Source organism: Macrobrachium nipponense, chromosome 47 (genome assembly GCF_015104395.2).
Source record: "Macrobrachium nipponense isolate FS-2020 chromosome 47, ASM1510439v2, whole genome shotgun sequence".
NCBI classification, from domain to species: domain Eukaryota; kingdom Metazoa; phylum Arthropoda; class Malacostraca; order Decapoda; family Palaemonidae; genus Macrobrachium; species Macrobrachium nipponense.
Genome location: NC_087222.1, coordinates 34,714,758 through 34,738,446, shown reverse-complemented (window position 1 = coordinate 34,738,446; position 23,689 = coordinate 34,714,758). Strand labels below are relative to the sequence as shown.

Genomic DNA, 23,689 nt, shown 5'->3' with positions numbered 1-23,689 from the left:
TATGCTTATACCTTTAGTTTGCAATATGGTATTTACTACCATCATTTGTTTGTTTTTAATGCTTTATCTCCCCGGGACTAATATTAAAATGCCGCCAATTTTGCACATAAACGAGTAATTGCCTAACCTAAAGCGGTGCAGTACGTAGTACCCTTCAGTCTGACCCCTAATTTTCTGATTACGTATAGTGACGAGTCCGTTACTATAATTAAATCTGAGGAGTCTTTTTTCCTGTCGCAGAGTTAATTATTCTCGACAATAACATATGCAGATCAATTTAATACCATGTACGTTTAGCTTTGGCAAATATCCCGACATCCACAAAGGCTAAGGTCCACAGTTTAATCTAAGATTGACCTAACCTACTATAGTTTACTGAACAAGCCAACAGCCTTTGTCAGGTTAGCCTAGGGAAAAATATGACCTAATTGCACCAACAGCTATCCTAGTATAAGATAATAACACATGAACAAAAGGGAAGCCGTCTAATTTATGCCCGGCCAAAGAGAGTTAATAATATGGGTGGTAGACCTATTGTGAGAAGCCTTTAAAATTGAATTCTTAAAGGGTTTTAATGAATATTTGTGCTTAAAAATTAGGCGAGCCCCTACAATAGGGTAGGCTGTGCTCTACCATGGACTCAATATGGCCTAACCTAACCTAGTGAACAATTCAAAATTGTTACCCAGAATAACGTGTCAGGAATGTACACTTAATTGAACCAAAATTGCAAAGATTTATGATTACAATAGGTCTATGCCCTATTATACAGTAGCCTATGCCCTATTGTAGACTCAACATAGCCTAGCCTAACCTAACCTATCGCACAATCAGAAATTGTCGGCCAACTTTGAACAATGCTGGAAATTTACAGAGACTAAAAATCAAGCCTTGGGCAATAAGTATCCTCGACCGGGCCCAACGTAACATGGCTGTCATTGTCTTCTGAGCCCTCGGAGAATGAAAATTTAACCTAACCTTGGTGAACCCGCACAGTCTGTCGGAAATCTTAAAAAACCTTGATGTGACCCTTTGTCAGTCGCTGTAAACAATGTAACTGGGGTCACTTGCATTAGCCTATGCTAATAACAGCATCAGAGGGAATACGTGTGCGTCGCAGACGTATTCTTTAGAGAAGGGACGCAGACGCGACTAAAGATTAAAGATTTTGGGTTGAATTGTGACTTACGAGGTTTGTCTTGCATACTTAAAATAATAAAAATACGATTGATCAAGCCTAGGCCTATAAAGGGTTAATACAATAGACAAAGGTATAAACTACATGACAATAGGTCTAATCTGGGCCTATCATACTGTAATTAAAGACTCGACATTATTAAAAACGAGACCTAACTGACATTAATAATAGATTATCGATACTACAATTAGGCTCATGAATATATGTAGAGGTTGAACAATGGTATGCCTTTTATAGGCCTATATGGAAATCTAGGGATTATGTCATTAATCCTAAAACAAATATATCTTGTTAAAGTTATGAAATATAAACTCTATAGATTTCTATTAATACATAAATATAAATAGACCTTATTACTTATTCAATATTTAAAACAAAGTTTTCATTTTATATAAAAATTTAAATATATTTTATTAAAGTTATTAAATGCTAAATCCTATAGATGTCTATGAAAACAACAATAATATATATACGAGACCTTATTAGTAGTTATCAAATTTGCAATCCTACAGACTTCTATTCATATTGCTGACAATATAAAAGACGGTATTAAACATTATTTAATTCTATAATTTATATTGATAAAAAAAATATGACATTAAACTTATTAAATATCAAATCCTATAGATTTCTATTAATAAAATAATTCCTATACGTAGGCTAAATAATTAAACCTTATTCAACTTATTTAAACCCTAAAGATTCCTGTTGATTGATGTAATATAAAAGCGTTATTAAACGTATTATATATTAAATCATACAGATTTCTATTGATATAGGCTACCAATATAAAAGATGTTATTAATCGTATCAAATATTATATCCTACAGATTCCTTTTGATGTAACAATATAAAAGACCTTATTAAACGTATCAAATATTAAATCCTACAGATTCCTATTGATGTAACAATATATAAGTTATTAAATTTATCAAATATTATATTCTACAGATTTCCATTGATGTAACAATATAAAAGACCTTATTAAACGTATCAAATATTAAATCCTACAGATTCCTATTGATATAACAATATAAAAGACCTTATTAAGCGTATCAAATATTATATCCTATAGATTTCTATTCATGTAGGCTACCAATATAAAAGATGTTATTAATCTCACTAAATGTTAAACCCTACAGATTCCTATTGATGTAGTAATATAAAAAATCTTATTAAATGTATCAAATACTAAATCCTACAGGTTTCTATTGACATAATAACATAGGCAAGGTAGGATAAAAAAGCTAAACAATATTAAACTTATCCCATATTCAATCCTACAGATTTCTATTGATGTATTAATATAAAAGGCATTATTAAGGTCATTACATATTAAATCGTACAGATTCCTACTGATATAAAAATATAAAAGATCTTTTTAGTCGTCATCAAATATTCAATCTATTAAAAGACGTTAACAATACAAAAGACTCTATTCAACTTATTAATTCCTATAGATTTCTATTAATACAACAATATGAAAGACCTTATTAAATCTTTTAAATAAATCCTATATTTCTATTGATATAGGCTAACAATATAAAAAGACGTTATTAAACTTCATAAATATTACAATCTATAAATTAAATTCTATAGACATCTATTGATATAGGCTAACAACATAAAAAGACATTATCAAATTTATCAAATATTAGGCTAAATCCTATAGATTTCTTGATATAGGCTAATAAATTTATCAAATATTAGGCTAAATCCTAGGTTTCTATTGATGAAACAATAAAATAGACGTTATTACATCTATTAAACATTAAATCTTATAGACTTCTATCAACATAATATAGGTTAGGTAGGATAAATAGCTAAACCTTATTAATCTTATTAAATAATTAAGTAAATCCTAGATTCTTATTAATATAATAGGTAATAAACAGCTAAACCTTAATAAATAAATAAATTCTATTATTTCTATTAATAAAACATAAATGTAGGAAAATATATAGACACGACGTCCCTGCTACTTATTTAATTTGAAATAATTAAATATGAAATCCTACAGATTCCTATTGATATATTATTATATATATAGATAATTATAATAAATAGAAACAAAAAATATAGATAATAATAAAATATTGACACGACATTCCTGGCAAACCTTAATATCAATGTTAATCAAATAGTAAATCCTATAATTCCTATTCCAATTATAACAATAGCTAAATATGGATAATTATAATAAATCCTAGAGATTCCAATTTGAACTATAATAATAAATATAGATAATTATAATAAAGATACGATATAGATAACGATAATAATAAATAGATACGATATAGTAGATAATAATAAATATATAGGAAGACACGACGTCTATGGCAAACTCACTCTGTTGTCCAAAGGCGCCTCCCACGTCGCCATGCTCAACCATGGGCTCAATCAACGCCTAACTATTAAGGCAGTCAGTCAGTCATCTCTGCGACGCCACAGAGACACCAAACGATCACTCAATTCGATCACTTAAAAAAAAAAAATATTTAAAAATACTAGGCGTCGATTCGAGAGAATAAAAATGGTTTTATATATATATTTTATATCACTTATTTTTCACCAGTTTGTAGGCGGCGATATGGGCGTGCGGGCGGTTTGCTATAGCTACTGTAATGATGATGATGCCCAACGGCGTCTTGTGGGCGCGGGCGAGGCGGGGAGGGCATCCTAGAACGCACGCCCGCCCCCAAACTTTTTTTTTTTTCCCTTATTTCCGCCCCCGCGTCCGTGCGCCGCGGTCCGTCACGCGCGCGGCCAGCCAGCGACACCACCCAGCTACCCGCCGGCGGCGCCGAAGGGGCGGTAAGGGCGGCGGCGACGACGCCCTTGGCGAGAGAAGAAGAAGAAGCGACGACACTTTCGTCCTCCGCTCCTGCAGGAGGGTGGTTTGTTTGGGTCGGCCGTGTCCTTCTTGCCCTCACTCCCGCTCTACTCTCGGCCTCCTGCCGCCATGATTCCGCTCCCGACGGCCTCCCTCCTCTCCTCCGAAGGGGCGGCGGGCTTCGACGGGGCAGTGGGCACGCCTCACACCGTGGCAGGTCCTCCGCAGGACGGCAAAACTCATAATAAACAAACGTCTCTCCTGCTCTTTAGTGGTGAGGCTGAGCGAGAAAACAAAATGGCGGTAAACTTCGCCCTTCTTCTTCTTCTCGCTCTCCTTCCTCGGGAATCCTCCTCTTCTTCTTCCTCCTCCTCCCCCCGGGCCGCCTTATTTGCGCTCGTTTGCCTTCCTTATCCTCGTTCGCGCCCTTCGGAGGACCCGAGGGACGTCCTGGCGTGTCCCTGGATGGCGGAAAGGCCGAAATAAGGGCGCTTTCGGGCCTTAAATAAGGGGAGGAGGGACATCGAGGGACCTCCGTAGGGTCATTTGCATACACACACAACAAAACAATAATAAAGGATTAATAAGGCGAATAACGGCCCGTCGGAGGATTCGCCTCATTCAAATGACGGAATAACGGTCGTTATTCGCGTATATAACGACGATTACTTCGCCGCCATTTAAATATCGTCTATTTTGAATACGCGACTTTGGCATCTCATTTGACTACGACTCCTGAAGCAGACGACGCACAGATGTTTTCCCTCTTCCCGGGGTAAGGGGTATGAAAGGGAGAGGGGGAGGGAGATATAACGACATTTTTATCCATTTTAACGACGAGATAAAGACGAGGCGACGTCTGTTTGAATTAAAACACCTCCGTTATTAAACGACAGACGCTGTAAGGTCGTCCCTCGGCGGCAGGTCGTCCCTGGAAGCGACAAAATGGAGAAAGAAGAAACGACTACATGAAGTTGGTACACTGAGCACGAAGAGAGTAGAGAAGAGAGAGAGAGAGAGAGGGACGTTGGTTTCCCTCGTTTAATTGCTGAAATTCGGGCATTTATGGCCTCCCCTGGGGCTTTTTTCCCCCATAAACGTTTAATTTAAATATTAAATTACTAATTTCCATGCAGATAACGGGAATAACCGTCCTGAATAACGCATAATAACAGAAAAATAAGCATTATCCCCATACAGCGAGCCTATGTTTAGGTTCGTTTATTATTAAAACGGTGAGATTTAGGGTATGGGAATATCCCCCATTACCCTCAAAGGGATGGTTTTAAGGGGCTAATTATCCCCAGGACATAATTTAAGGGTCCTTACCGTGGGCATGTTTGTTTAAAGTGGGTATTTAAGAGGATCTAAGGGATTTACGCCTCAAATTATGGCTTAGATTCGGAGATTAGGTTCGTGAGGATTAGGATGATGGGGTTCCTGGTCGGTTGGGGTGCTGTGCCCTCCTACCCTGGCCAGGTGGGTTAACGGGCTATGCATACCTTTCTCTCTCTGTTATTACCGTTCTCTTTCCCTCGCAGTTGCTCTTTCTCTTTGTTTCTTCTCCGTTTTCTCTCTCTCTCTCTCTATACTGTTTTATGGCCTACTGTTCGCTTCTCTCTCTGTATTTGGATCTTTCCCTCTCTACAAAATATAAATGAGTTGTAGTAATCCCCATGGGATTAATCCCAGTCATCATAGACATTCTCCAACCCCCGTGGGATCAATCCCGTGATCTTCAGGACACACAAACTAATACACTGGATTTCCAATAATTTATTTTGTAGCTACAAATATATATATAAATATATATCATAACAATATATCTACTTAGAATACATTATGGAAACAATTGGTCCCTATTACGTTCGTAAAAAGCCACACGGTGAATTGGAATCGGGAATTTAGAGCTTGGAATCTATATATTTGGAATTTCCGAGAAGCTCTGCTTGGAATGTAATAAATAAGTTTGTTTTCAGGCTGATAAGTGGCATGTTTTGGACCCTGGAAGGTCACAGGTCAGGAACAGGTCAAAATAATCAACTTGGAATATCTAAGAATCACTCTACAGGGAATCTGGAATCTCTTAAGACCCTCTACTTGGAATACAATAAATAAATTAAACTGGTTTACATCTAAGATTTGTAGACCTTGGTCAGGAAAAAAGTCGCAACAATTTGCAACTGGGAATATCTAAGAATTCCTACGACCCTCTGTTTATGTGTTGACCTTGGTAGGGTCACAGGTCAGGTCAGGCAAGGAAAAGGTCAAGGCACTTTGAAACCTGGAATATCTAGTAGGACTCTCTAAGGACCTCTACTTGGAATTACAATAAATAAATTGCTTAAAACTATAACAACTGTTGTATTATCCGCTGACCTTTTGTGGGGTCACAGGTCAGTCAAAAAAGGTCTGAATAAATATTTAGGTTAAGGTCTGGTAACTATTCGTTGAATAATAAGGATAACAATAACAATAATGAACAGAAGCGGTTTAACAAGAACGGTGGCGTTTGGTTAAATGCTGTGGATCGAGGGGGTCGGGTTGGTAATGGAATATAAAAGGCAACCTTAAGGGGTGTTGGGGTCCTTTAAAAGGTCGTAAAGTCCCTTAAAGAGACCTCAAACATCCCCTTTAAAAGGTAATGAAGAAGCCCTGTTTAAAAGACTTAAAGGCTCCTCAGAAGACCCCAAAATGCCACCTTTTTCTAAAAGGTATCGAAGCCCCTTCTGAAGTCCACTTGAAAAGTCCTTTAAGTCACTTCATAAAACATGCCTTAAAGACCTTAAACCAACCCCCTGCCCCACCATTTTTAACCGAACAGCACCTCCAGCGCGGGAGCCGAGAAGATCGGCCTCTTGGTCCCGACCGAAGCTCCGGACAACCCGACGGATCCGGATCCGTTCCTGTTGGGGTTGACGTTCATGAAGAGCTGGTTGACGGTGTGGACGAGGCCGTTCTGGGTGGGGGCGGAGCAGTGGGTGATCCGGGCTGGCCCGGCCATGAGTCTTCCTGACGCGGTCCGCCGGACGTGTACGGAGGAGTGGCCGTCCAGGGTCCGCTTGTGGTCCATGAAGAGCCAGGTGTTGGGGTTGATACCTGCGCAGCAGACGTGTTCTGGTGGAAGAAACGATGATTGTTAGGAAACGGAAAACTTTAAGATATTTCGTAAAAATATCTTAGGTAACTGATACAAATTTTTAGGTAATATTATATCTTTAGGCAACTGTCCAAAAACCTTCAGACATATTTAAGGTCTCCCTTAAAGAACCCACCGTTAAGCACGTGGAGCTTGACCAGCTGTTCTTGAAGCTCAACGTCCTCCATCAAGTGGTCCAGCTCGTTTTTGGGCAGGGTCCGGAAGACGTGGTCCGAGGGGGCCAGCACGGTGAAGGGTCCTTCTTGGGCCAAGGTCTCGTTGACTCCCGTTTTCTGGAAGGAGCAAGAGAGGGTTAAGTTTGTCAGATCTAAAGAGGGCCAAGGTTGATCTCTGACCATAAAATATTTGTAACTGACGAGGGAGCAGGTTAATCCAGACCTAGTCCCAAACATTTCTGTATCTCTCTCTCACCTTGACCATCTGCGTGAAGATGGAGAAGTCTCCGCTATCTTCCAAGTGGTCCATGACTGTCTCCTGTGGGAGGACGAAGAGGCGTTCCACCACGTGAACCACCGCCCCGCAGGCGCGGGAGTCCAAAGCAGAGACCGGACTGCAACCAGCAGTCAGCTTGACGCTCCTCCGGCCACCTGGGCCGAGAATTAGGCCAGTCAGGAGGGGTGTCTGTTGAGACGGGGGGAGATATAAGGTATATTTATATATATGTATACATATTACTAAATAATATTAAATAAACATGTCAGTAAGTGATATACAAACTTAATTACATATCTATAATTGAAATACAAAAATAGATATTTATTTACAACATATTTCACTCAAAATACAAAATGCTTATAGTTACAACATATGATTATAAAATATAAAAAATATATAAAGGTTCCTCATGGTTTTGTATTGTTTATTGAAAATTTAATTGAAACAAAGTGGATGGAATTCACATTGTAAAATCTATACATTGTCTGAGAATATCTGTGATACCATCTTTGATTTTGGATGTTCATCCATATCAGCGGTACACCTTGATGCGTGTACCACCTTTTTCGTAAAAATCAAGCCACTGTTGTTTGGTGTGTTCGTCAAGCGTCGGTAGATCCTGAGGCCTTGTCCCACATACTTCCTAACTGATGTAACCTCACAAGAAAAAAACCACACTGTGTGAGATCAGTTGAACGGGGAGACCAATCCCGGATTGGTGGACTGGTCATTGTGATCCTGTGGAATGGGTTCTCCGGACACCTGATCTCACACCATGTAATTTTTTTTTTTTTTTTGTGCGGTTCCACCAAGTTGGAAGTGTATGGAACAAGGCCTCGCAAAACGTTGTCAGATGCTGGTCAGGCATGCGCGAAATGTTTGCTTGATTGCTACGAAGAAAGAGGTGGCGCATACATGAAGGTGTACAACTGACTTACAGACGAACATTCTGAATCAAAGATGATACCACAGATATTCTCAGTTAGGACAGATTTTACCAAACGAATTTCATCCATTTATGTTTCAGTTAAATTTTCAACAAACAATACAAAACCATGAGCGACTTTTGAAACACCCGGGATATAAACATAAATATAAATGAAATACATTAACAAATAACAATATATAAAAATAAATAATATAAAAATACAAAAGAAAAAACTATCCATACAATAAACACATATGAATATATAAATCCACACACACCCTTACGCAAATTCCCGAGATGTATACTACTACAGCAGCAGCCCCGTTTTTTTTTGCCATGGCCCTAGGTTAGGCTAGGCTAGGGCAGGTTAGGTTAGGTCAAAGAAGTAACATAAATGTAATTACAATGTGGGAAACACAATGAGATCATTCTCAAGAAGATTCTATGGTTAGTTTTTAACATATGTCGTCCCATTTTCTTCAGCGAAAGTTCCAGTATACTCGGTTATGTATGCGCCACCCTTACCCTTGGGTAAAGGTTAATCCTGATGGGCAGGTCAGCTCGGGTATCGGCAATGTGGTTATTGTTGACGTCATCACCCTTCAGGGAGGGAGTCACGATGTGGTAGTTCAGGATGTTGCGTAACTGCTCTGGGTCGTCCTGAGAAAGACAATTTTATTTTAGGTCAAGGCTTTGTTTTATTGGGTTTGAATGGGACAATTGACCCCCAGGGTCAAAGTTCAGGGTCAGATATGAGTGGGTTGAGGGTGTTTGAAGGTACTTTAAGGCTTGAATCTTTTATTTGAAAAGGGTAACTGTTTCCAAAGAACAAAGTTCAAGGTGAAACACTACCAACTTAACCTTAAAACTTTCCTCTGAACATCAAAGTTCAAGGTCAAACCTCACCAGGATCTTCAGCTTGGCGTCTTCGGGGATGGAGTCAATGGCAGCGTTGGAGGGAGCGAAGATGGTCACGTCGTTCAGGCTGTCCATCTCCTCGGACATCCCAGCGATCTCCAGCAGGTCCATGAATCGGGTCAGGTTGTGGCTTTCCAGGACCTTGCGGACGGGCTTGGCTGGAAAAGGTCGAGGGTCGGAGGTTACTGGATGAAGGAACAGAGGTCGGGTCAAAATTCAACCAATCGGTAACGACTCAATAAAGGAAAAGAACTGACCAATCACGTCGCAGCAACCACAACTAACCAATCAGGATTATTCTGTCTTACAAACTGACCAATCAGATTCACACTGTCTTACAAACTGACCAATCAGGACCATTCTGTCTTACAAATTGACCAATCAGCTCAAAGCAAACACAACTGACCAATCAGGACCATTCTGTCTTACAAACTGACAAATCAGCTCAAAGCAACCACAACTGACCAATCAGTACCATTCCCTCCCATTCATAAAATCCCAGTTCAACCAATGAGGAAAGAGAACAGCAAAACCGACCAATCAGGAAAGAAAAAACAGACTCCAATTTGACCAATGAGGAAAGAGAGCAGCAAAACTGACCAATCAGGAAAGAGAAAAACAACTTACCTTCCTGAGGCATCAACGGAGCATCCACCACGTGCATGACACCATTGGTGGCAACGACGTCTTTTGCCACGATCTGGGCAGACGAGGAAGACGAGGCCTCGTCTTCCATCCCTCCGCCGCTGACGAACATCTTGTCCTCGTCTGTCCTCTCCAGCAGGAGGTAGGAGTCGAGCAGGTTGGCGGTACGGGCCTTGCCCTGCTGGACTGCGGCTGAGCAGATGACGTTTGGTAGGACATGGTTTTTCAGGATGGCTGGAGAATAATAATTTCTGATTAACATCTATATCTATATCTATACCTATATATATATATATATATATATAATATATATATATATATATATATATATATATATATATATATATGCTTACTTAAAAAATCACAGTAGATGCACGTGACTTCATTAAATAAGCAAATACCACAGGAAAATGAAAGACAGGAATCCAAGCGCTTTCGTTTTTACTAAGACATTGTCAAGGAACCAAAGCACTTGGATTCTTGATTATATATATATATATATATATATATATATAATATATATATATATATATATATATATATATATATACGATATATATTCATTCTTTGAAAACTACCTTTTATACAATATTATTTTAAACACTATCTTATATATATAATTATTACTTAAAACTATTATATATCAATATTCATTATTTTAAAACTATTTTTTCACATTCACCAACAACCAGTCACTTCCTAAGCGACAGAATCTCAAACCGGCCGTCAACGCGACACTCACAGTCTAAGCAGGCGTTACCCTCCAGCAGGGACTCGAGCAAGGGCTCGGGCAGGGTCCTGAAGGCAGCGTCAGTCGGGGCAAACAGGGTCAGCTGTCCGGGCTCACGCAGCTTGGGCAGCATGCCCGCGTTGCTGATCACTGTGTGGGCATCAGTGAAAGTCAACATCGTGGTGGATAGGGTTCAAGTATTGCTAGTATTTCAAAATAATCTTAAAGATATTTAAAGAATTTTAAGTAATTTTAATATATTTTAAAATATTTTTCATATAATTTTGGAATTTTTATCAATTTTGATATATTTTAAAATATTTTTCATATAATTATCAAGAATATTTAAAGATATTTGACAATTTTTGATAATTTTTTTAAAGAATTTTTTTTTAGAGAATAATCATGATTACAGTGGTCCCATATCTATTCGCGGTTGGGGATTCGTATTTTTCACAGAGAAGTATTCACTTATCACCATATTTTCATATTTTCGTGACTCAATTTATTTTTTTTACAATAAAACTTCAATACTGAAAAACTGCAGATATCGGCAAAACCAAACAGCTATCACCAGCCTGGCCCCCATAAAAACCTCCCCCAAAAAAACCTACATCTTAGGGGCTCCATCACCACAAAAACCACGAAGACCTCACACTGCTTTAGGACGGAGAGGAACCCCTCTAAGAAACAAACCCCACCTACCGAGAGAAAGAAAAAAAAAAAAAAAAAAAAAAACAAAAAAAAAAAAAAAAAAAAAAAAACTCATACTGCTTCCATAAGAATATAAACCAGAGGCTCACACAGTTCCAGGACGTAGAGGAACCCGTTTTAAGGCCCCCCAACCTCCACCCAAGACAACCCCTAAATTACTCACACTGCTTCAAGATGGAAAACTGTGGGTCGGCAGCGACCAGCTCGGCCAGGCTCCTGGTGACGGGCCTGAGGACACGGTCGATGGTGTGGACGACGCCATTGGCTGAGTGCTGGTTGATGGAGATCAGCCGGGCGCAGTTGACGGTAGCCGAGGGGGGCACCGTGCTGTAGGTGTTGATCCGCAGGGTGGAGTTGTCGGCCAGGCTGAGCAGGACCTGCAGAGGGAGGGAGGCGGTTAACTGAGGTTTGTCGACATCGACCGATTAAATAGGCCTACTTCAATTTGATCAACTTCAAGGTTAATCAATTGGTTAAATATGTTTCTTTGAGGTCGACTCATCGGTTAGGTAGGCCTATGTCAGACTGACTAGTTTGTTATATAATGTTCATTCTATGGTTAACAAATAATTAACATTTAAGGTTAATTTGTGGTTAATCCATTAAAACAAGTTCCTTGTGGGTTAATCATCAAGAGGTCATCAGGTTAAACGAGTTCACGCAAAGGTTAACCATCTGAGGTCAATCTGTGAAAACCGGTTTATTACGGGTTAATCCCTCCTGCCGAGAGATCATCCCGGGTCAACCTCTCTCTCTCTCTCACCTGCTCGTCGTGGAGGTCGCTGGCGTAGTGGAAGCCGCGGGTCATGTGGGCGAGCACCATGTCGTGAGCGTCGAGCGACCTCTGCCGCCGGGCGTAGACCTCGTTGAGGGAGCGGTCGACCTCCAGGCCGTTGTCGATCTCAGTCTGCGGATGAAGAGGCAAAGTGATGATGGTAATCTTTCTCTCTCTATCTATCTCTCTGTTTCTCTTTTAATTGCCCTCTCTCTCTCTCTCTCTCGTTCTTTCTCTTAATTGTCCTCTTTCTCTCTCTCTGTTTCCCTTAATTCCCCCCCTCTCTCTCTCTCTCTATCCCTCTTAAATGTCCTCTTTCTCTCTCTCTATCTCTCATGCTCTTAAGTAGCCACCCCCTCTCTCTCTCTCTCTCTCTCTATACATACACACAGACCCATCCCTCTTTCTCTGAGAAGCCCCCCACCAGCCAACCCACCTCTTCCTCCAGGTCGGCCGTGAACTCCTGCATGGCCTCGTTGGTGGGAGCAAAGACAGTCAGGTTCTGGCCGGCCAGCATCTCCTCCATCCCGGCAGACCGGGTCATCGAGAGGAAGTCCGTCGACCCGATGTCTTCCAGGGTGTCCGGCATCGAGCGCATGTCGACTGGTAGGGTGACGGGACGAGATGGTATTGAAGTTAATATTTTCATGATTATTGGAAAATATTATAATTACAATTATTATAATATATATTATTATTAATATTATTATAATTACAATTATAATAACATAATAATAATAATTCTTATTATTATTTTGACATAATTTAACTGAAAGTCGACTGGTAGGGTGACAAGACGGCACCGCGGTGTGAGGATGGCGTTGAAGTTATGAAGTATATAAAGTATTTTATGAAATATTGTATGAAATGTAGAATTCTTGATGAAATGGATAAAATATCTATAAAATATTATATAAATAAGTTATAATATATTTATAAAATATTGTATGAAATATAGAATTCTTGATGAAATGGATAAAATATCAATAAAATATTATATAAAGTTTAGTATAAAATACTTTATAAAATATTGTATAATATACTTGATGAAATATGTGAAATATTTCATATGATATATAAAATATTATATATAATACTTGATAAAATATACTTAATTATTTGATGAAATATGTAAAATATTTTATATAATATATATAATACCATATAAATACTTAAAGTAAAGAAATACTTTATAAACTATTTCATAAAATATTGTAATATACATTGTAAAATATATAAACTATTTAATAAAACATTTAATATATCATATAAAACACTTTATAAAATATATAAAATCTTGTATAAAATATCTAATAAAATATCAAATATTTTATAAAATATTGCAAATGATACTCACTCTCAGTGCAGCCAGAAGGCTCCTTGATGTACCCATGGCAACACTTGTAGGTCAGGGTCACTGTCTTGTGGATTCCTCGTCTGGACGTTCTGGCGAGAGAAGTATTTTATAAAAAATTAATATTTAAATAAAATTTTTATATATATTTTATTTATATATTATAAAATATTTCTTAAAATATTTTATATATTTATAAAATATTTCTTAAAATATTTACACTATTTTTATAAATTATTGCATGAGATTTTCAGTATAACTATTTCGTATGTTTCGTAAGGCATTTCACCAAATGGCGTATATATTTCACACAATATTTTAAGTTATCTGTGCAATAGTTTAAATAAATATCTTATAAATTATCTAATAAAATATATATATTCAAATGCAGTATCTTATTTAACATTATATAAGAAATACATCAATGAAGGTTCTTCCTATATTATGAAAAACTCAGTTATAAAATACAGAACCTAAATTATTTTGTATATACCAGTCTCTTATAAGGTTTATTCTATACACAAAATAACTCCCTCTAGTATACCCAACCAGGGACCCACCCCCTACAAAATAAACCCCCAGATCACAAAAAAAAAAAAAAAAATAAAAACCACATCAACTAAAAGAACCCTAGGCCCCTACAAAAGAAAAAAAAAATTAAAAACCATAAAAAACCTACTTCGTAGTACAAGTGTAGGTCGAGGCTGTATCCCTACACGTGGTCATCTCCATGTGCCCCAGGGAGAAGGCGAAGGAAGGGCCAGAGGATTCCAGGGTCGGGTCGGTGGTGGAGTCAATGCCCTCGTCCACTTCCTCGCGGTCGACGCACACGTTGGGGCTGCCGTTATTGGAATGATGACAATAATAATATTTGGTATGACACAGAAGAATGTTGAAAATTAACATATATGGATATATGGTAAAGATATATATATATATATATATATATATATATATATATATATTATTAAAAACAATAATAATAAGAATAACATTGTATGGCACGCATAAATATTAGAAATTAATATATAAGATATGGAAACAATAATATATATATATATATATATATATATATATATATATATATGTATATATATATATATTTACATATTGTTACTTACGTATACATAACTCAACATATTGGCGACCGACAACTTTGCTAACTGTCGACAAATAAATCGACGTATGTTCGTCGTCTGCAGCACTTAAACAGGAAACACGGCCACGTGAGCATATGCAGGAGAGAGAGAGAGAGAAGAGAGAGAGAGAGAGATTTCACACACACTTTCCCACGGACTTTCCAAGCCATCAAATTGGGTCTGAGTTGAAACCAGCAGGCATAAGCCCCGCCCCCTTCCCAACTGACCTAGTCAAGGTCAGTGGGTCACTGTATCTTTGTCTCTCTCTCTCTCTCTAATGGCTTCTCCGTCTGTGACCTCTGACCCTGGAGACAGCAGATAATTGAGGGTCACATTTCAGAGAAGAGAGAGAGGCACTACTATACCTCATTTATATATATCTATATATATATATATATATATATATATATATATATATATAAAAATATATAATAAATATAATATATATATATATATATATATATATATATATATATATATATATATATATATATATATATATATATATATATAATATATACTTTACATCCACCAGAACGAAAACCCCGTTAGAACGAACGCCAAAATTGTCGCAGAGTCCTAGCAGATGGGCCAAAATTGGGGGCTTCCTTGATGGCAACGCTCCGTCACCAACACAGTTCCCCAACAGCGATGGTGGTGGTGGTGATGATTGGTTGTTATAACGGTGTTGGTGGCGTTGGAGAGGGAGGTGTGACGTCACGGTATTGCGGAGGTGTGAGTTGCCATGTGGGGTTTAATCGCGTTGGTTTTATTTGATGTATTGACGTCTATTTTAGCTCATTGTTTCGTAACTTTCTCTCTTAGGTGTCTCTTAATGTCTCTCTTTCATGTGAGACAAAGTGGTAAAGTGAGAGATAGAGCGATAAATAAATAGAGAGAGAGATATTACGAGAGATGTGTCGGCAACTCCACGGCGATGAAGAAGCCCCGAACAAGTCAGTCAGTGCCCTTTTGAAGATCACAGGCTTCAATATTTCTCGCACTCTTTCTCTCTTGCCATCTCTCTCTCTCTCTCTCTCTCAGCATATCAACCAATCTCTCTACTAACCTCTCCGTCTCTCAATCTCCCTCTCCCTCCTCCCCCACCCCCTCTCTAAAAAGCTTAAATAAGAGACTTATTAAACCACATCTGTTGAACTCATCATCTCCTTAGGCGGAGAGATCCAGGCCGCGTTCAGCTTCACGCCTCACGGGAACACGCCAAACCGTTACACCCCCGTTCGATAGAGGTCACGGAAAACCGTCAGGCCACTTGCGCACGTAACGTTACATAGACATACATAACCGAAGCGGAAAAGCGCAATGACCCGTTCGGGGGCCGTTTTCTGTAACGGCCTGCAATCAAGGGAGGCGCTTGAACGCATCCGAGGGTGACGAGTTTCGGTTGGCCGGAGAGAGATCGGCTGAACGAGGCCCTTCCTATTTACGTGGAGATTAATATGGCCTTGGTGTCACCAGGCGGGCTTATTTTTTTTTAAGTTTGGTTTTCGTAATATCTTCTTCGTTTGTGCGTCTGTTTATTTGGGATTCTCACTGTTGGTTAAACAATGTTTGTTTTATCTGTTTGTGGCGTTTGGAGATTTTGATCCACTTTAAATTGGTTTCAATACGAATTTATAGTCGTCTACGGTTAAACTGCCAAAAATATGATAATCTCAATATATATATATATATATATATATATATATATATATATATATATATATATATATATATATATATACTGTATATTTCAATTTAAAAATGTAAAATATTAAAACGTATTTTATTTATCGAAGTATTTTCTATGCAAAGAATTCTAATATTTTACACTTAAAAAGGTAATGTTTTAAAAAGTATTGCACAGGATAATACTATGATTGAAAGTATTTTAAAATCAATATATAAAATATAATATTTTAATGTATTTTATATCAGACAAATATAATTTCTCAAGATTTTTGCCCTCAAAGTAGAGTATCAAACATATTTATTTAAATATTTACTATTTTTAAAAGGAATATTTTATATTCTAGAGTATTTTAAAATCAAAATACAATATCTAATATATATATATATATATATATATATATATATATATATATATATATATATATATCAAAAATAATTCTAGAAAAAATAAAAAAAATAAATCGAAATACAATATCTAATATATAACTAGTATATACCTATATGCTATATATATCTATATATTATAGTATATATAATTATATATATTTCACAAATACTTCTTAAAGAAAAATAAAAAAAATAATATTTTAAAAAATAAAATTACTTTAAAAAAGCATAAAAAATAATAAAAAAATAAAAAGTAATTTAAAATATGAAACGTATTACAAAACTCATACTGTCACCTACAGTCCCCCCCTTGAGGAAGGCTGGTGGGCGTGGCCTCAGGAAAGGGGGCATGGGTGGGTATGGGGTATGGAGGGAGGCCTGACACAGGTCATACCCACCACGAGAGAGAGAGAGAGAGAGAGAGAAAGCGGGTATTGGTGAAAGTCTTGTGGGGTGAAATTTTAGTTTCACTTCCTGTCAGTTGTTTTATTTTGTTTGTTGTTATAAACCAAAGATAAACAAATACAGTTACTGTAGCTACAGCTGGCTGTATAAACAAATACAGTTCAGTACAGTTACCTACAGAAATAGAGTTTTTTTTTTCAATTTAGTCTTTGTTTCTTGTTTTTGTTTATTTTAAATGAAACTTTAAGAAATGCAGTTGCTGCAGATGACTATAAGTGAACTGTAGTTACAGTTGATACAGTTCAATACAGGTTCTTTTCAACAATTTGTTTAATTTTATTTATTTTTTTTGTTCTAGATAAAAGATAAACAAATACAGTTACTGCATGTGACTGAGAATGACTATAACTACAGTAGACTGTATGAATAATATAGTTACAGTTCAATACAGTTACCTACAGAAATACAGTTTCTCTTTTTCGCAATTTTGTCTTAGTTTCTTATTCTTAATTTTTTTCCTAAATAAAAGATAAATAATAAAATCTACTGTAGGTCAACTGTAGGAATAATACAGTTGAATACAGGCAGATTTTCCCACTGTAGTTTATATACAGGTGGTCTGGGTTAGTCGTGATGCCCCAATTATTATTTTTTGAGTGTCGTTACATTTGACCTCATTTCTCTCTCTCTCTCTCTCTCTTTCTTTTAAACTTTCTCTCTTTTTCTCTCTCTCTCTCTTCCACTCCTAATCTAACCCTCTCTCCTCTCTTCATCTCCCACTCTCTCTTCTAACCTTTCTCTCTTTTTTCCCTCTCATCCACTCTCAATCTTTCTCTATCTCTTTCTCTCTTTTCTCCCACTCTCTCTCTTCTAATTTTTCTCTCTCTCTTCTAATTTTTCTCTCTTTTACCCTCTATCTTTCCCTCTCCTCTCTTTTCTTCCACTCTCTCTTCTAATTTGTCTCTCTTTTACTCTCAATCTTTCTCTCTCTGCTTCTCTTTTCTTCCATTCTCACTCTCTATATATATGTTTCTCTTTGCCTTTTCATCCTTGTAATCTCTCTCTCTCCTATCCACCATGCAGAATCCCTCAAAATGTAAACAAAACCTCTCATATGGCAACAGTTACACTATCCACCAATCAGAATCCTCAAAAACGTAAATAAAACCTCTCATAAGGCAACAGTTACACTATCCACCAATCAGAATCCTCCAAAACGTAAACAAAACCTCTCATATGGCAACACTCACCCTTTCCACCAATCAGAAACCCCCGAAACGTAAACAAAACCTCACATATGGTAACAGTCACCCTATCCACCAATCAGAATCCCCTGAAACATAAACAAAACCTGCCATATGGCAACACTCACCCTTTCCACCAATAGCCACGCCTGTTGGAGAAGAGGTTGAATCCAGAGCCCCTGTTGAAGCCACCTGGAAGTACAGAAGGAGGGAGAGAAGGTTTAAGACCTTTATGGACCCATTCCAGGTCATATTAAAATGTTTCACGGGTCATTTTGAGTGACCTTTGACCTTTCAATGTCGTAATAATGTTAAGATATGGACAGCAGATGGGATCCCATGGGATCGTACTCTCATAAAAATGACTCACCGAAGGGGAAGAAGGGGTTGAAGGGGAAGGACGACCCGAAACCGGGTCGGTTATTGGGTGGGGTCGGCCCCGTCCCCCTCGTGGGATCGAACTCTGCCTCCGCATCGGCTTCAGGTCCCTCGACCCTCTCGCCATCGATCCGGTCCTTGAAGAAGACCTGTGAGATGGGGGGGGGGGGGGGGGCAAGAAAGGAGGGTGGAAAGTACACATTTAACAACCCTTGAAAATTTGACAAAGATATGTCTGTATAATTATCAATGACCTCTGACCCCAAAAATCTGATCCTTGACTCAAGAAACTTGAATATTTTCAATGACCTTTGACCCAAAAACTTGACCCCAGAAAAAACACAACCCTGTTTGTTTAACGATGACCTTTGATCCTCAAAAACATGACCACTGACCCCCAAAAAAACCCTGACATTGGAAAGAATATTGTATATGTATATTTCTCAATGACCTTTGACACATAAAAACTACATAACTATGACCTCCGACCTTCAGGCCGTCGTCGATGCCGTCTCCCAGGGAGCCCGAGATGGCTCCGATGTCCTCCACGTTCTGGTGCGGCCTCATCCACAGGGGCAGGGAGGAGTCCACCTTTCAATAGATACCACAAATATGCACTATTAATATGCATAAATATACACAGTGAATATACACTCGCAATATGCAGAATAAATATACACTCTTAATATACACAATAAATATAGACTAAAACTTATAAAACACACAATAAATATAGACTAAAACACTTATAAAACACACAACAAACAAAACTATATATATATATATATATATATATATATATATATATATATATATATATATATATATATATATATATATATATATATACAGTGAAATCCAGGTTCGAAACCCATCCGGAACGCACGCAATAAACATACAACCAACAGATGCAACAAACACAAATATACATACAACACGCATAGCATTAAACACGCTGCACACACACATATATACACACACACACAGTGGGCCCCTCACCTGCCTCTCGATGGTCTCGGAGAGGTTGTCGAGGGCGGTGTCGAAGGACGACACAAGGGAGTCGACTGTCTTCCCTAGCTGGTCCATGTTGAGGTCGGCGCGCCATTTGCTGAGGAATTAAATTAAAATAAACATAAAATTGTAAATAAAAAATAATAAAAAATAAATAAATTAATTAATATAATAAATAAATAATTTATTATATTATCAAATTAATTATTTGTAAATTTAATTATTTTTCATTATTCATGAGTAAATTGATTGGTGTTTTGTAATGATGTTTTGTGGTTATAGGCCTAAGGGTCCTTCCTCCTCCTGCTCTCTGGGGTGAGATAGATTCTGTTTTCTCTCTCTCTCTTCTCGATCTGTTTCTCTTTCTCTCTCCTTCTCTCGATCTGTTTCTCTGTCTTTCTCGATCTGTTTGTCTTTGTCTCTCTGTTTATCAAGTGCATGCGACCGTGAGCAACGGTACAAGTGCAGACTTCCCCATTCTCTCTCTCTCTCTCTCTCAGGTAAACGAACCTTTACCTATCACCATCTGCCATTCGCCAACAGAAAAAAAAAACATTCTTTCATTCTCAATTTCCTCTCCAACTCTCCACCAATCTCCAACTTCTGCAGCATTCCCGCATACCCAAATCCTCAATACATAGTTTATGAATACATTTAAAACAGTAGAGACGGGTTTAAATACAATAAGGAGGAAAATATTCGGATATTCGTTCCGTAATTGGGGAAGTTCACGATGAGCTTAGTCTACGGAGATCCGCCATTGGTGACGTTTGCAGATTTTTATATACTTATTTTATATATTTTTAAAAGCATTTATCTTTATCTAACGCCATTTTTACACCATCTCATGCCTCATATACCGATAAGGAAGCGAATACAACGACGAAAGTGCACTGTGGGTAATTGCTATTCGATAAACAGCGAATCGTTATTAATATTTATCATACATCTGACAGAGGACTTCACCCCGGCAGCTGTGACGTCACTGGGTCAGACATGGCGGTAAAAAAGTCACCTGATCTACTTACTGGAAATTATTACCTTTTTCTCTCATTCGCTGGCTTTCTCTCGCTCTTTTTCTCACTGTGAGAAAGAGGGAAGAGCGTATGTCTCTTTCTCAGACTGTGAGAGAGAGAGAGAGAGAGAGATGAAAATCTTCACCAAGTCAGAGACGTAAAATACAATTATTTTCTTAATTTTAAAGACAATTTCAAGGTAAAACAACTTTGTATTTAATAAATACATGTTCAAAGTATTTGCAAATCAGAAACATCTACAAACAATGACAAAGAAACAGAGAAAAAAAACAATAATTATTTTCACCCCAACAACGGCTAACTGGAAATGTTGCCATAAACCTAACTCGGATTTACATTTTTCGTTTTACCTACATTTTTATACATATAGGATTAATGTCACTTTATAATCGCCTTGGAGTGGATTACAGGGGATTATAATGATTAATCCCCACCCCCTTTTTAGTGGGTGGGGGATCGAGGTGTGCCACTTCCTCAAGTAGAATAACTGTTACCAAGAAAGAAAAACGCGGAAGCGTCGTACATCGTGCATGACTGGTTATAAAGCACAGAGTTGGCTCTTGCGTCCGAATGACGTCACCGACTTCGATTAGTTTATTACACTTTCATAACTAGTGACTTGTTTACTTGCGCTGTAAAGATTTACAAACAACAACGATAAACTAATAAGTGATAAATTACTTAAAGGAAAAGTATACAAAATCTCGTCCGTTTCTCTAAGACGATTAACCTACTTCACCGAAGTCGTGCTTGTAGGAAACCGGACGGGTTCCGACATACTTTCTGGTAACTTTCATTTCGGCCGGAGGCGAATTTATTTGAATGTATTCGGGAATATATCTAATAAATCGTAAATTTATTAGTCACGTATGACTGCTTTATCAAGAATCTCTCGTCATTTGATAGATTTATTGTATAGTTTATTAATACATTGAAGAGGGGCTTTAATATAACGGTTTAAATAACTGTTTTTTTTTTTTTAGTCCGATAGCAAGCAACTGTCGTGTCGTGTATACTTAACAATAACACGACAGCTGGTGAAAATGTCGTTTATACGTAACTGTACTACTTATTATGAGACTACCGTGTATGTGAGGAAAACATAATAAGTATGTTACGAAACTGTCGCGTATGTGAGGTAAATAATACATGTTACGAAATTGTCATGTATGTGAGGTATATTAGGTATATATCACGGAAACTGTCGTGTCTGTACTGCAGTATACATATTACGAAACTGTCTGGTTATTTAGTATATTATAACTTTATATAAACAAACTCGTGTATACATAACTGTACACATTCAGTAACTATCGTGTACATAAATACATTACGAAAATCGTGTATACATAACTGTGCGTATTAATAAAACTGTAAAACTGTAGTGTACGTTTGTATGCATATTACAAAACTGTCGTAATTGTACGTAATAGAAAATGTTTTGTTAAGTAAATAACTGTACATCTTAAACAACTGTCGTGTATGGAATTGTACACATTACAAAACTATTATATATATATAGGATATATATATATATATATATATATATATATATATAATAATTATATACACCATTTACAAAACATTAATATTATTAAAGAATATATATATATAGATATATATATCTATAAATTTATTTAATACATAGAATAGGTATGAAATATATAATTAAATAAATATATACATTAAAAATAATTATTATATAAATACATACAAATAGTACATACCACACACATACATACATACATACATATATCTAATTGGGTTATATATATATCTATCTATTATCTATATTTAAATAATATATATATATGCTCAGTAAAGGACGTTTAACGTCGAAAGATCTTGCAGATCCTCCTTCGTTTATTTTTCCATCGTGGCATATATCTTTATTTATGGATTTATCACGTTCCTAACTTTCGTGATTCAGTTACACACACACACACACACATACACAACACACACATATATATATATAATATATATATATAATATATATATATATATATATATATATATATATATATATTAAATACACATTAAACCTATAATGCAAAATATATTCAATACAATAAATTAAAAGTATCATATAAAAAATAAAAATATATTAAATCAAAGCATAAAATAAAAAAAATTCAAGTAGCCAAAGAAAGTTAAAGACTTAATTTTTGGATCAAAGCGACGCCAAATCATGACCGAAAAGCCAACCGATCAATCAACTCACTAAGTGTCGCCGTCGGCGGTGAAACTGGCATCGAAAAACTTCCCCTGCCTTTGGCCCCTGGCCACCACGATCACCCCCAAAAACACGGCCACAACGATCCTCAGCGGCGACATCTTAACTCGGCGATGTCTGACGCGACACTGGTACGACTTTGTGAGGATGCTCCGGTGTGTATAGGAGCTTGGCTCCTACCTCCCTCACCCTAACCCCCTCATGCTGACCTTCTCGTTACCCCCCCCTCTCACCCCATTCCTCCTCTCCTACCCCCGGCTTATCGACCAATCAGAGCCCGTATTGACCCCCAACCCGGTACTACCAATCCAGGAATACCCCCATCCCCCAACCCCCCGGAACCTAACTTTCCTCGCCAACACCCCCCCCTCCCTCCAAGCCTCGATACCACCACCCCCCTCTCCTTCCCTCCTCATCACCTCTGCTCTCCCGAACTCTCTGGAAAAACGGTCTGATGATCATTTTGGGCG

The 23,689-nt window shown here is 37.4% G+C and overlaps 2 protein-coding genes across 4 annotated transcripts in view; both read right to left on the bottom strand.

Annotated features, from left to right (window-relative positions):
- LOC135204881 (uncharacterized) overlaps nucleotides 1-4,581 on the bottom strand; it is a 73,965-nt gene extending 69,384 nt beyond the window's left edge. For all 3 annotated transcript variants that reach the window (XM_064235112.1, XM_064235113.1, XM_064235114.1), the window contains exon 1: nucleotides 3,548-4,581. Coding sequence is in view for 1 of the 3 variants with exons in the window: in XM_064235114.1 (XP_064091184.1) it covers nucleotides 3,548-3,580 (33 nt within the window). In the remaining 2 variants the exon portion in view is untranslated. The remainder of the gene's footprint in view (nucleotides 1-3,547) is intronic.
- A 1,211-nt stretch (nucleotides 4,582-5,792) lies between these two features.
- LOC135204880 (transforming growth factor-beta-induced protein ig-h3-like) lies at nucleotides 5,793-23,366 on the bottom strand. Its single transcript, XM_064235111.1, has 17 exons — nucleotides 23,208-23,366; nucleotides 19,935-20,043; nucleotides 19,425-19,526; nucleotides 18,928-19,084; nucleotides 18,686-18,749; nucleotides 14,370-14,528; nucleotides 13,694-13,782; nucleotides 12,773-12,939; nucleotides 12,325-12,468; nucleotides 11,725-11,938; nucleotides 10,860-10,997; nucleotides 10,100-10,351; nucleotides 9,461-9,630; nucleotides 9,080-9,214; nucleotides 7,603-7,812; nucleotides 7,307-7,463; nucleotides 5,793-7,148 (listed from the first exon to the last, which is right to left on the bottom strand). The coding sequence occupies exons 1-17, from the start codon at nucleotides 23,318-23,320 to the stop codon at nucleotides 6,844-6,846; spliced, it is 2,685 nt and encodes an 894-aa protein (XP_064091181.1). The 5' UTR covers nucleotides 23,321-23,366; the 3' UTR covers nucleotides 5,793-6,843.
- Nucleotides 23,367-23,689: the final 323 nt, after the last annotated feature.